The sequence below is a fragment of the Melanerpes formicivorus genome, unplaced genomic scaffold (assembly GCF_026170545.1).
Source record: "Melanerpes formicivorus ecotype bairdi unplaced genomic scaffold, bMelFor1.0.p_v2 SCAF_38, whole genome shotgun sequence".
In the NCBI taxonomy this organism is placed as follows: Eukaryota; Metazoa; Chordata; class Aves; order Piciformes; family Picidae; genus Melanerpes; species Melanerpes formicivorus.
Window position 1 is genome coordinate 6,782,550 of NW_027142390.1, and position 13,397 is coordinate 6,795,946.

The 13,397-nt window shown below is 41.4% G+C and overlaps 1 protein-coding gene across 9 annotated transcripts in view; it reads left to right on the top strand.

The window, feature by feature from the left end:
- The window catches only part of ATP2B2 (ATPase plasma membrane Ca2+ transporting 2), a 455,339-nt gene that overhangs the window by 310,392 nt on the left and 131,550 nt on the right, over positions 1 to 13,397 (top strand). For all 9 annotated transcript variants that reach the window (XM_068158051.1, XM_068158052.1, XM_068158054.1 and 6 more), the window contains exon 5: positions 6,307 to 6,504. In XM_068158051.1, coding sequence (XP_068014152.1) covers positions 6,307 to 6,504 — 198 coding nt within the window. The remainder of the gene's footprint in view (positions 1 to 6,306; positions 6,505 to 13,397) is intronic.

The window sequence follows — 13,397 nt, forward strand, 5'->3', positions numbered from 1 at the left end:
ATTTTTGTTCTTATATGAAGAATTCACGCTCCTCATATCTAACTGTCAACAGAGTTCACTAACCAAAGCAGCTGGTTTTCCTCTGTGTGCTAAGTTCAGTAGCAGTTCAGCATCACTGTGAAACCTCTTTTTGCCTTGCTGGACAATGTTTTTTTGCATTTGAATTTAAGCATCCTTTGATTCTTAAATTATATTGCTGGCAGTTTTTGCTCTTTGAAATTTTTGTCTGTTTTCTGGATCTATCAGAAAATGTGCAGGACAAAGTCAGTGAGTAATGAGTGGTTTATATGCACAGTTAGGGCACATCTAAATTCTCCGGGTTTCATCTTCAAATTTAAGCAGACATTGAACATTCTCTTAAAAGTTTTGTTTTGTTTGGCTGTTGCTTTAGTAGTGATGTGCTTTTGCTATTTTTGCAGCATCAAAATCATTCTTGGTTCGTCATGCTCCATTTGGTTGCAGTGGAGATGACTGTCAGAGCAATATGATTTTCCAGGAAGAATTAATTGAAATGATGGGTTTGTATTCAGCATGCAGTAACTGACAGATGTAGATAAGGAACAGAGAAAATCTATTAAGTGGCATTTCTCCAGTTTCTAAATCTTTTTCACCCTCCAGAGAAGCAACAGTGCCAGATGAAATCAGAAATGCATTTAATATACTGCACAGCCTTGCAGGAAACGTTTGCTAATCAATCACTTTCGTTCTCCTACAGATTTCAAGCAACTTTTGGGCAAAATTTGTAGGAACTGAAATAATAAGAAATTATTCAAGTGCTGTGGAATCCTCAGTCATAAATTTTCACCATTTCCCCCAAACTTGTGGATATTCTTTGTATATAAATTTAACCCAAGCCTGCGTAATGATTCTGACAGACCTGAGTCATGCAAAGAAGTATTGCACAGCGTTGACACAGAAAAGCACTTAAGCAAAATTTAAACATTCATGCTCATATGGAACAGTGAACATAAAAGCATGAAGACAATGAGTCCGTGGCTTGTTGTCACACAGAACATCAGAAGGAATGCTGCTTCCTTTGCTAGTAACCTATGAAGTCTGGAGTCATACTGTACTGGTGTTTGCTTTGATCTCTTGAACTCTTTTTCTCATTCCCCACTGGTTCTTTTTCCCTTCCTTAGATGTTTTAGATCTTCATGGAGGAATGAACTACTTCAAACTGCTTTCATTTGCAGTGCTCTTTCATTTTTGTGACAGAACTCAATGATTCAGGGACAAGTGAGAAATTGGAAAAAAAAAAAGAAAAGAAAAACTCTTCAGGACCAGTGCTGAAGTCAGTGTGTGTAATACAGGAAAAAAAAAAAAAACCCAACACACAGTAAAAAAAATCTAGCAGCAGGAAAGCCGTTTCCTGGTTAAAGTACTGGTGAGGACAGATGTCCACTTGCGGATCTCGCTGTGCTAATTGACGTCCTCACCATCTGTACTGCCTGTCAGCGCGCGCTTGCTGGGGAGCAGCATCCCGCAGATCTGCCAGTGTGACAGAAAGTGGGGGTGACCTCTAAGCCTCTTCAAGCAACCAGGCTAGGCTTGCTTGAAACACCTTTAGGGCTGCTTAAAAGAATGTTTCTGAATAAAGCAGATGATTTGAAAAAAGGAGGGCCTCCCCTTATACCTTCTGCTGACAACAGCAGGGAGAATGTCTGGAAGCTTTTGCAAAATAACTGTCTTGCGTTGCCTCAGATTCTCAATCACCTTTCTCGTGCCTGATCTTTGCACAATTTTGACTTCTGTGTATTTTATTATCACTTTTATACCCACCTTACCTCCACACTAATGCCTAAGGAGTGTCAGGGTGTGATTTCATCAGTTGGACTGTAGATTTCTTGATTTTTCTCCTTTCCTTTCTCTCTCTCTTAATATCGGAGTTAGTTTCTGGCATTCACTGAGAGAAAGAAAAAACAAAACAAAACAAAATTTTGCTGCCTAGATGTTTTTTACTGATGGCCAGATCTCGGGAGAAGAGAAACCTTTCAGTTTGAACTGAACATTAAATTTCCTTTTCTTATATTTCTAAATGATTTTCAAGAGAGTAAATGCTACCATTGAAGATGAACCCGCTCTTTGCTTTAGGTGAGATTGACTCGGTGAGTAATTCCACCAAGAAGCAGGTGAAAATCAGACAATCACTCACATGATTTATCCATGTCTATTTATGGGTGTTAAGGAAGAGAGTATTTATTCTGAAAGTGAAAGAATGCAATTAAATACAATTCATGTCTAAATTCCAATGTAGGTTACTTGGACTATAGTCTGGAAGATAATGCTGATCACAGATGCTTTAAAGTCCCTTGTAATCCTCAACCTTATGGTGTCTAAATGAACAATTTCTGTCTTGGAGAGCAAGCAGCTCTTTGAGATCTAGTTAATCCCTGTTTTGCTTTGGAGGCTGCTTGGTGTGTATACTTGTAATGACCTCCTGACAGTAAAGTTTATAGCCTAATTTCAAAGTCATAAATTCAACCTGTCTAGGTAACTATAATGAGGACTTTTGAAAGGTACTGCCTCCTGTACTATTTCAGCCACCCTTTCATGAGTACCCAGTCGTCTACTTACCTGCTGGAGCTGGCCCACCACTGTGCACATATGGTCTGTCTTGGAAGACAGACGTTCCAGGGACATCTTTTCCTTCCACTTTCCAATTTGGTTTTTGGTTTTACTTCTGTTTCAGACCTTTGTATTGCTACTCTTAGATGCATTATATGAACATTTCTGCCCCAAATCCCTACCACAACCAATGCTGCCCATGTACTCTCCCCTTCACATATGAAGTCACTGCTGAATTTGGAGTAGGTTGTGTTTTGGGGGCCTAGTGCAGAATGGGCATGCCATTTTTAGTGAAAATCCTTTGTTTGAAAGGGCTTTCCAGCCCTCTGAATGCTCATCAAACTGCATTAGTTTGGTCTCTGCTTAAAGGCTTGTCCCTGTGTCAGGTCCCATCAATGAGGAGTGTCACCCCCAATCTCTCCCATGTGTTGTTGTAACCAGTGGGATCTGCACTGGTTCACAAAGGGCCACTACCCAAATGTCTCATAGCCTGCAATTCATAGTTCATAGGGAAAGGTGTTTACCCTACATTAGGAGCTGTCTGGAAGCTCATGAAGAAGTAGAGAGGCTTGACTTGCTATTGTTTGAATCACAGATGATAACATAGAGACACTTCATAGCTTCAACCTCTGTTAGAGTGTCAGTAAGCTCCAGGTGCTGAAAATTAAATGAAGTGAGGTAATAATAACTACAGCATTCCTTTATCTGGGGGAGGAGGATAGTGTTTCTTAGAAGCTGAAGGTGAAATAAAAGTTTAATGAGTTAACCAAGAGCCAGAAGCTCCACAGCAGCTGTAATTATATACCTGAAGTGAAAGGCGAGTCAACATCTCTGCCTGTACCTGGCAGGATTGATATGGTTCGAAAAGCATCGCTTTCATCTTGAGGAAATGCTGTTTGGGCTTGGTGCTTTCATCTGAGAGGTGACTTGCTAGGACATGCACACTGATGGGAATGGTTGCACCAGTCCTGAATGAATGAGATATAAAGCTGAGGGAACTACGGAAGAAAGTCCAGCAGAGGCTACAAGAGTGCTGAGGGGACTAGAGCATCTCTGTGAGAAGGTGTGGTGGTTTGAGCCTTAACTGAAGTTTAATCTACCAAAATATAATCTGTAGTCAGTTTGGTAGTAGGAGAAGTAAATTTGTTAACAATACATATATAGCAATAACAGGGAGGACTTACAAGGGTAAGGAGTAAGGATGAATAGGAAAATATACAAAAGCAAATTTGGATGGCCTTGTATCTCCCTCGATGTATGTGGATTTCAGTCCTTTAGAGAAGCATGGATGCAGCAGGGAGAAGATCAGGCCTGATCATGTGGCAGAACCAGGAGGTCAGCAGCGGCTGTTGGTCCTTTCAAACAGGCGAGGCAGGAGCAGAGAGAAACATGGCCACTATGCTCCCCCCTTTATAGTCTTGCTGGACAGGAATGGGGACAGGAACAGACCAGCTTAGACCCAGGGGACCCCTCCTCCTGGGAGGGGGAAGCCAAGTCCACCTGGATCAGGTTTCTTTTGTCCCCTGGGGGAAGCAGGGCTCTTGCAACCCTCTACCTCCCAGGATGGGTGTAACCCAGCAGAGAAGGAAAGGCTGAGACACCTTGGGCTGTTTAGTCTGGAGAAGAGCAGCCTGAGAGGGGATCTTCTCAATGCTCAGTAAGAGCTAAAGGGCAGGGGGCAAGAAAATTGGGCCAGACTTTCTTTGGTGGTGTCCAGTAGCAGGACAAGGGGCAATGGGCACAAACTGAAACCCAGGAGATTCCATCTGAACATGAGGAGAAACTTGCTGTGAGGGTGCCAGAGATGCCCTGGAGCAGGCTGTCCAGAGAGGTTGTGGAGTCTCCTTCTCTGGAGAGATTCTAAACCAGCCTGGACATGTTCCTGGGCAACCTGCTATGAGTGATCCTGGTTTAGCAGTAGGAGTTGGACTAGGTGATCCCCTGTGGCCTCTTCCAATCCTCACCACGTTGGGATTCTGTGATTCTATTGTTAGCACATTAGCATCCTGATTTGTTTTGTGTGGCACCTTGAAGGTGCTGTTAATAGGTATTTCCATTCCTGCAGTACCCAGATGTGTTACACTTTGGGGGAGGCAGGGGCTTACCCTAAACTGTCTGAAAAGAGGAATCCTCACAGTGTTGGCTCGATCACTTCCTCTTGTATACACCTTTGTATTCTTCTGAGGTCAGTTCTCCATTATTTTGCTTTTGCCACGTTGGGGTGAATAAGTGTAAATGACTTGATGATGCTCATCATGTTCTGTAGGTGTTGATTTGTAAATGTTCCAGCTGGTATCAAATATCATTTGGCAGATATGTGCAGTCACTTATGTTACTGGAGTTCTTTATGCAGCAGAGAGTGGTCTATGGACACAGTTCTTCTACCTTAACACTTGCAAGGGTGAGGGTATTTTTTTGTTGTTGTCATTGCTTTGGGTTTGTTTGGTTTGTTGTTCTCCTCCCAAAGATACTGGGGTGCATATATAATTAAGAAAGAGGTACAAAAGCACCTGAATGAGTTGTACAGTGCAACCAAACATTCTTGCGCTGTATCCTTAGACTGAAATATGCTAAGTATCATGCAAAATGCACGAATTTTTATATTGATTTAAGGAACTGCATTGTTTCCTTTTGGCTTTCTTTGCATCTATGACATATCGCTTTGGCTGTCTTTTCCCTTCACAAAATTTTGATGTGCATTAAGAAGTGTGTGTCCAGCAGGTTGAGGGAGGTTCTCTTTCCCCTCTACTCTGCCCTTATGAGGCCACATCTGAAGTATTGTGCCCAGTCCTGGACTCTCCAGTTCAAGAGGGACAGGGAACCACAGGAGAGAGTCCAGTAGAGGGCTACGAGGATGATTAAGGGACTCGGACATCTGGCTTGTGTGGGGAGGCTGAGAGATCTTGGGCTGTTTAGCCTGGAGAAGACTGAGAGGGGATATTATTAATGTTTATAAATATCTGAGGGGTGGGTGTCAGGATAGGGCCAGTCTCTTTTCAGCGGTGCCCTGCGATAGGATGAGGGGCAATGTGTACAGTCTGAAACATAGGAAGTTCTGCCTCAACAATAGGAAAAACCTTTACTGTGAGGGTGCTGGAGCCCTGGAGCAGGCAGCCCAGAGAGGTTGTGTAGTCTCCTTCTCTGGACACTTTCAAAACTTGCCTGGATTTGTTCCTGTGTGGCCTGCCCTAGGTGGTCCTGCTTTGGCAGGAGATCAGACTAGATGATCTCCAGAGGTCGTTTCCAGCCCTCACCATTCTTTGATTCTGCGATTCGATGATGAAGTTCATCCAGCGCCTGTGTGGCAGTACATACGCAGAAAGAGAGATTGCTTTGAAGTCGAGCATGACATGCTTTATTGATTTGTACTACGAGGTCATCGACCTGTATGCTGCTTCTACTGATACTACCAAAAACTGCCAACAGCTGCCTCCCAAATATAGTTAATTGGTGCTTTGTGATCTATTTCCAGAAGCGGTTGCTTACATGTCTGTATGTATCTGTATGCATAGGGCATATTAAAGTAAACCAACTAACTCGAAGACTGGCAGGCATTAGTGCTGCATAAGGATTCTGTTTGGAATGTAAGGGCAGAAGCAAAGTTTACATACAGCATCTACTTGTTACTGTGCCATAGGAGGTATAGCTTGTGGCTCTTGCCGAAATGTTTCATAGCAATGCAGATATAAACAGGCATTTTCTGTTTCACTACAATTGTAATTTGTTTTGTTTTATTCACAGGGTTAGCTGGCACTGCTGCAGACCTAGAAAAAAGAAAGCTTATTTTTGGAAAAAATTTTATACCTCCAAAGAAGCCAAAAACATTCATACAGCTAGTCTGGGAAGCGTTGCAGGATGTGACTCTTATCATCTTGGAAATTGCAGCCATCATATCTTTGGGGCTTTCGTTTTACCAGCCGCCTGGAGAAGGGAATGAAGGTAAAAAAATTTTATAGAAGTTATTTGTATAAGTTTAGGAAAAAAAATGTCCTATCTCTCAAGTGAGTTCCATCCCCACCCTTCAAAAGATCACTAACAGGAAACTACCATGTGGCTCCTTCCTGTTACCATTACCTCACCTCTGGTACTGACGTGTTTTTTGTGTGCTTGACAGTTCCTGTTTGCAAATGCCTGAACTCTGTGACGTGTACTAAATGGGTTAATAGAAAAATCATTACATTCTTGTAAAAGTAGAGTGCTTTTGATTCTGTTTTCACCTTTGAGCTTTATTCATCTCAGATGATTGTTTCCTGCGTTATAGAGGAGAAACATGTCATCCCTTATGTAACTACATGACCATGGGCGAGCCTTCAGCTAGTTTATACCAACCAAAGTCCTGAACTTAGAGAACTTAACTTATTTTAGTACATTCAGTGATATAGCTAAGGTTAGTGAGCCTGGCTCAAAAAGGAGCATTAAAGGCTGAGTCATGTTGCTTATAAACTATATGCAGCAGAATGCTTCTGTGATAGCTGTAGAAAGTTTTAACAGCCTGCCCACCCTCCCTACCCTCTCTCCGCCCACCGCCCTCCTCCCCCCCCCTATTTATTTTTTCCCCCACTTTGGAAGATACACTTGAATTCACATGCTTAAAATATTTGTTCCTCTACATAAATGCAAGATTTCCATTTCTGGCAACTGATCCAGATTTATTCCCCCTCCTTGCTCTCTCAGAGACTTATAAAGCTGGATAAAACATGCTGTGTGAAATGACGTGAATAGCTTGGCAAATGTACGAAGAATGTCTTCCTCTAAATATAGCCTTGAAATGCGTTTTGCATTCACTTTAGTTTCCTTTGGCTACTTTCCTTGAAGACCCTTCCTCCTTCCTTTTCCATTCACAAGCAGAATAAGCACGTATCTGTGCAGGGCTCCTGTATTTACCATCCTTTAATATTTTATATTTAACTGGGAATCTTTCATTGCTCTCTCACTGAATTTTGAGTACGTGCTTGTTGATTCAGCAGGTAGCCGATTTAAGCCTGAAAAGCTCAAGAAGTAATTTGGTTTTTAATTGAAGAAAATGTGATTTATTGTTACTACCTCATATAACTGGACACAGTAGAATACCTTGGAGACATTGTCACCCATGAATAATGCTTTACAAAATCAGGATTTAATTCTGCAGCGGTTTTTCTTAGGCATAAATGTGCCTAAAAATAAAAGGCTGCCCTCTTCTTTCTAAGCTGATTTGGTGGGAAAGGAATTTTGCAAATGGGGTTGTTAGAGGTTTTAGGAAGAGGGGATATTTGTCATCACACATCTTATTTTGATACTGTGTTGAAGAAGGTGGTGGTGTGTTTTTTTTTTCCCATGGGAAGGCATAACACATCTGAGATAGTTTGAAAAGCTCAGCAGCACAGCCTGGGAAAAAATGTTTGTGTTTTCCCACAGCACAGTGTTTTATTGAGTGCTCACTGCTTCCCTGTGATTTTAGAATTGCTTTCGTGGAAGGTTTTGCCATGTTTTAACACAGGGAGAATAAACCAAGTTAAAGAATATCTTTAATCCAGCACATTGTAAAGGTCCCTTACATTTTTTTGGAAGTCTTTGAGCAGTTGAATAAAACGTGGGAGGCTTGTAAACTGCTGCCAAGGATACCTATAGCTTATTTGTAAATATCCCTTTTAAAGTCATAAAATTTGGGGAAAAAAAATAGACATATCAAGCTTGATTTTGCTATTGATGAAGTCATATTTGAAATTGATGAAATGATTTTGCACAACCTTCAGTAGCCAGTTATCAAATAAGATTATATGTAGGCTAATATTGAATGAGATTCAAAGGATCTTTTTATGAAGAAACAAAACACATGGTTTGCCTACACTAAAACAAATGTCTTGAATGATTTTAAGCTATTTCTTGAATTGAGCATGATAGGCACCTGCCTGAGAAGATCATAGTTCTTTGAAAGGGCAGCAGCTTACAGGCTTTCTGTTCTGTGAAACGTCTGCTTACAGCTTAAAGCTGTGCTCACTGTACATTGCTTTAGACTGGCCTGTCTGTGCATTGCTGTTCTTACAGAGAATAGGGGAGGGGGGGAAATCACATAATATGTAACGTCCTCGCAGCAGTCTGCAGTATGCTTGATGTCATTTTCTTGAGGTAAGAAGTAACATTGCCTATGGGATGCAATATGGAATCCCTACCCAGTGACTGGGATAGGTGACAAATGTTCCTTTGGGAAGCACAAACACCTGTGTTTTCCTTTTCTGACTCTTCCCAGAATGCAAATTATTGACTGAAATGTACACTTATTTGCAAGTTCTGTTTTTTCTTAAGAAGAATGTATTTGCTTCTGAAGATACAGCCCAGTATTAGGAAAGGGAGCTGGGATTTCTTGCTATCTGCTGAACTCGGCCAGCTCATCCACAGCCTGCTTTGAAAGTTTCTCAGGCAGTTTCTAGATGAACTTAGTGGTGCTGACCAGCCTCCTGGATGGTGTCCTTGTGGGGAGCAGGTGAGAGGCAGTGCTAGTCCCTAGTGCTCAGATTTCCCCTAGATGTCTTCACTGGATCACTGTGAAGGGGCTGTGATGCCTGCTTACAGCTGCTGAAGCTTGGTCCATGGGATGCCTAGCTAATAGTCAGCTTCACTGGAAAGAATTTCCCTTTCTAGATATTCCTTCCTGCCTTCCTTCCTGCCTGCCTGCCTGCTTGCCTTCCTTCCTGCCTGCCTTCCTTCCTTCTTGCCTTCCTTCCTTCTTGCCTTCCTTCCTTCTTGCCTTCCTTCCTTCCTTCCTGCCTTCCTTCCTTCCTTCCTGCCTTCCTGCCTTCCTTCTTGCCTTCCTGCCTGCCAGCCTTCCCTCTCTTTCTCTTACTGTCTGTCTTTGTCTGTCTTTTCTCTCTATCTTTCTTCTATTTTTTAACTATCCCCAAAGCTGTTGGGATTTGATTTTGCTAGTTGATGACAACATGAAGTATGTGAAGCTTTCCAGAGTCAAGTTTGTCTGCAGCTCAGCAAAATGTCTCCTTTGTGTAACAGCACACTACTTTTTGGTACATGATTGTTTTGTAGCAGATAAGGCAGTCTCCCTTCTTGAATTCTAATTGTTTTCTTTTGTTTTACAAAATGAAATGCATTTTCATTTTGACAATGAGTCAACAAGGACTGTTCTCCTTCCCATGCTGATTTGCCCAGTCATCACTGCTAATTACTTGAACTCATCAACTCACTATTATCCACATTGACCTTAGAGAGTCTAAAACCAGTTGTTCTGTAATGTACCCAAATACTGTTGCAGTGTAAAAGACATTAGGAGAAAAAGAAAGAGAAAGGTAAAGCTTTTATGAACAAGTAGTTGTGAGACAGTGTTGGGGAGTGGAATGGCAAGGGGAAATGACAGTGAGCAGCTGATGTCCGTACAGATTCAAGGTGTTTATAGTGACACTGCATTTTTCCTGTCATAGGGAAGCTTGTATTGTGAGTTGGCCTCATATTGCACCAAGTAATTGGTCTGATTCTTTGGTCACAGCTGAAAATGGCTGTGATCCCCTTATCCTTCCTTGATGTCATTTAGGTCTGTGACTAGGACAGGCTGGTGAGCAGAGGATGAGCCTTTCTGCTGAAGACGCAGCTACGTGGAAGTGGAGGTTTCCACGGAAAGAACTTGGTCAGTGGCAGAAGCATTAGCATCAGCCAAATGCTTTTTTGCCTTTGTTCAGAAAGACCTTGGTCTACTTTCAGGAGCAACGTGAATGAGGAGTCTGGCCAGGGAGTTGTTGTCAATGCCATAAAAGATGGTACAACTTAGGAAATATCAGAGAAGGGTTTGAGCAGGCTGGAATCTAGAAGGAGAGCTGAGTATCTTTTATTTTCTATTATTGTCAAATGCACAGGGACCTGAACAAGTGGAGTAGCGCAAGTTCATTAGCAGCCACCAAAAGGAGGTGGGAGAGCATCTGAAAAAGAAATCCAAACTAAAACCAATGGAAAAGAAGGCTGTGGTTTGATTTAGCCTCTTGTCTTTGTTGGGAGTGGAGCTTTGTGAATGCCACACAGTCACAATGCACACTAAACCCAGACATTCTGTGTGGCTGGGCTGTGCCAGGCTGCCTGGTGATGTCTCTTCTACCTTGGGCAGTGGGAAGGAATGTAAGAGTAGAAGGAAAAAGCGAATTTTTTCTCAGCTGAACATTTTGATATTCAGCATATAGAAAAACCTCAACTACCTATACATGAAAGCTCAAATAAGAAAGGGATAATGGAACTAACATTTTATAGACTGTTTAAACTGGCCAATTATTTTCTTTCAGCATTTTTTATGGGCACAATACTGCCTCACAATATTTCACTTACTGCTGAGGACTAACTTGAAAAGCTGTGACAGCCTTCCTTTGTAGGAAGAAAGATACAATAACATGAAAATGAGAGGCTTGAAGACACAGTGTCAGGCAACCACCACCTTGCTTCTTGTTGTTGTGTGGGGTTTTTTGTTTTGGTTTGGTTTGATTTACCTAAGTATATGTGTGCACTGCCTTCATGTCTAGTATATGTGTATCTACCATTCATATATCCTAAACTTTTATCTACCCCATAAGTTAGTATAACAGGTTGAAATAATATTTTATAATGGATAGAACTCTTTCTTTTTGGACACTTGAAACACACTTCCATTTTTGAAGCTGTCACAGAATGGGGATTAAACTGGTTTCTGCATTTTAAATGCCAAATATTCTCCTGAGGCTTTTGAAAGAGGGAATGCATGATAAAAATCCACACATCCAAAAGTGTTAGTGAACGAATTGCCTCAGGAACCTTGTCGAATGGTGTAGTCTAATGTATGTATGTTAGTGCGTTTTGCTGCATCAGGCAGTTGCAAGCTCAAAAGTTCATTTTCCATGTGTCTTTCTTGATTGGCTGTTATTTTCCATTTTGAGCTGTGAATGTGCATACATTGCCAAATGTGTGTCTTTTGACTGTGACATAATTGCATTTCCACATATCTACAGCACACTTTGGAGAAAAGTAAGTAGATTATTATCTGCTGAGTTGCATTCAGTTTACAGTGTTGGAAACAGCTGACACTTCTGTGGGTTTGAAGTATCAGTAGCCACATTCCTCAACCAATCTTAACTGGAGGAAGTCAGCATCCATTGCTGATAGTACCTGAAGATTTTTTTTTCTCATGCAGTTCTTCATTTAAGGTGTGGAAGAAAATATGATTTAGTTTTCTGCTGCAATCACAAAATCTGATCTACAGGAACCAGGAGACAGTAGTGATGTTTTCTTTAATTGCTTCTCCAGAAGCCACTTCAGTTCCTGTATTTTCATATTTCTTAGCAAGAGTGAAGGTTTCAAGAATTTTCTTCTCAGAAGCTATGCTACAGTTGCTTTTATGATCTGCTTTGCATTCCCTTTTACCATCTGACAGGCCATTAGGAGCAGTTGAGAACTTCGGCATAAATTATTGTCAGCCCTGTGGCAATTACTGCTCTCATTACTGATCCACACAGAATCATTCTTCTACTCTTCCAAAAAAAAAAGTTAAATGCAAAACTGCTGCTGTGATTTAGAAAATATATTTTGAGAGAAAATTCCTGGTGCAGATGTGGTCTCTACTATGGTGGTGATCACACATGGATGCAACTTAGACAGAATCCTTCTGAGTCCGTGGTTAGTAGATTACAGTCTGTGCCCTGAGCAAGCAGAACAGTGAGCCTATGAGACAGAAACAGGATTTAACAAATAGATGGGCTCCTGGCTTCATTTCTCTTTGGTTATGTAGATTAGGATTAACCCAGGACTAAATCTGAAGTATTTATATTTGTCTGCCAGTGTGTGGTGAAATAATTTTTCCATACAGTTTGTAAGGAAATAACCAGTGTCCTGTTTTTAAACACAGTATCTAAATAGGAGATGCTTCATGAGATCAAGTACCTGGAATGTACTCTCAAACCATTGCATTGCTAGAGGAAGTGAAATGTCCTTTGGGAAACAGACCTTAGACTCCCTGAGAAACCCACCAAAGGAATGACAACTGGCAGTGCTTCCTTCAGTCACTCACAGATCTCAGCAGGTCACAGTCAGACAAGGGGAATGCAGAAGCCAACATGCTCAGCAGGGCTGGATTTGCCAGGTAGCTGTAAAGGTCTTCACTGTGGAAGAAAAGGTAGCCCTGTGATTTTTAGATTAAAAACTCTGTAAAAGTCTGAGGGGAAAAAAAAACCAAAAACCAAAACACATTCAAACACACAACTTAATCTCTTCTCCTTGTCTGCATCTGTTGCTTGAGATGTAAAATCCTGTGTTGCCCAAGATAATATGAGCCAAAAAATGTCTCTTGACATTTCATTGGATTGAGCAAGTCTGCAGAAATAAGTCACACCGTGAGAAAGATTTGAGCAGCCACTGGTGCAGGTATCTCAGAAAGGAAGGGAATGAAAAGCAAAAATGTAATTCCTATACATACATTCTTTATAGATATAAGAATTTATCTACATAAAATACTATAAAGCAGCTGGCACAAATCTTCTCTTTCTTAATTAGGAGTGAAAGTGCTGAATTTAATACCAAGTAGCATGATTTTCTCCCCAGTTTATAGTCTGTACTGGTGTACATGTTATAAACAAATGTTTCCATCGATTTGGGTCAGCCTAATCCTCTTCCTTGCAGCTTCCCAACCCTTGATGCAAATTCTGCTGGAGCAGAACTGCTGCAGTAGACTGGGTTTCAGCTACATTCAAGTACAAGGTCATGTCATAAAGATACATTGTCTGTCCCAGTTTCCCAGCATATATTACAGGTGTTATGGAATCTCTTGGATTAAAAAAGCTGTGCATCACCTGCCAGCTTCCCCATGAGGACAAGTGCTGGGCAGTTGCTGTAATCCA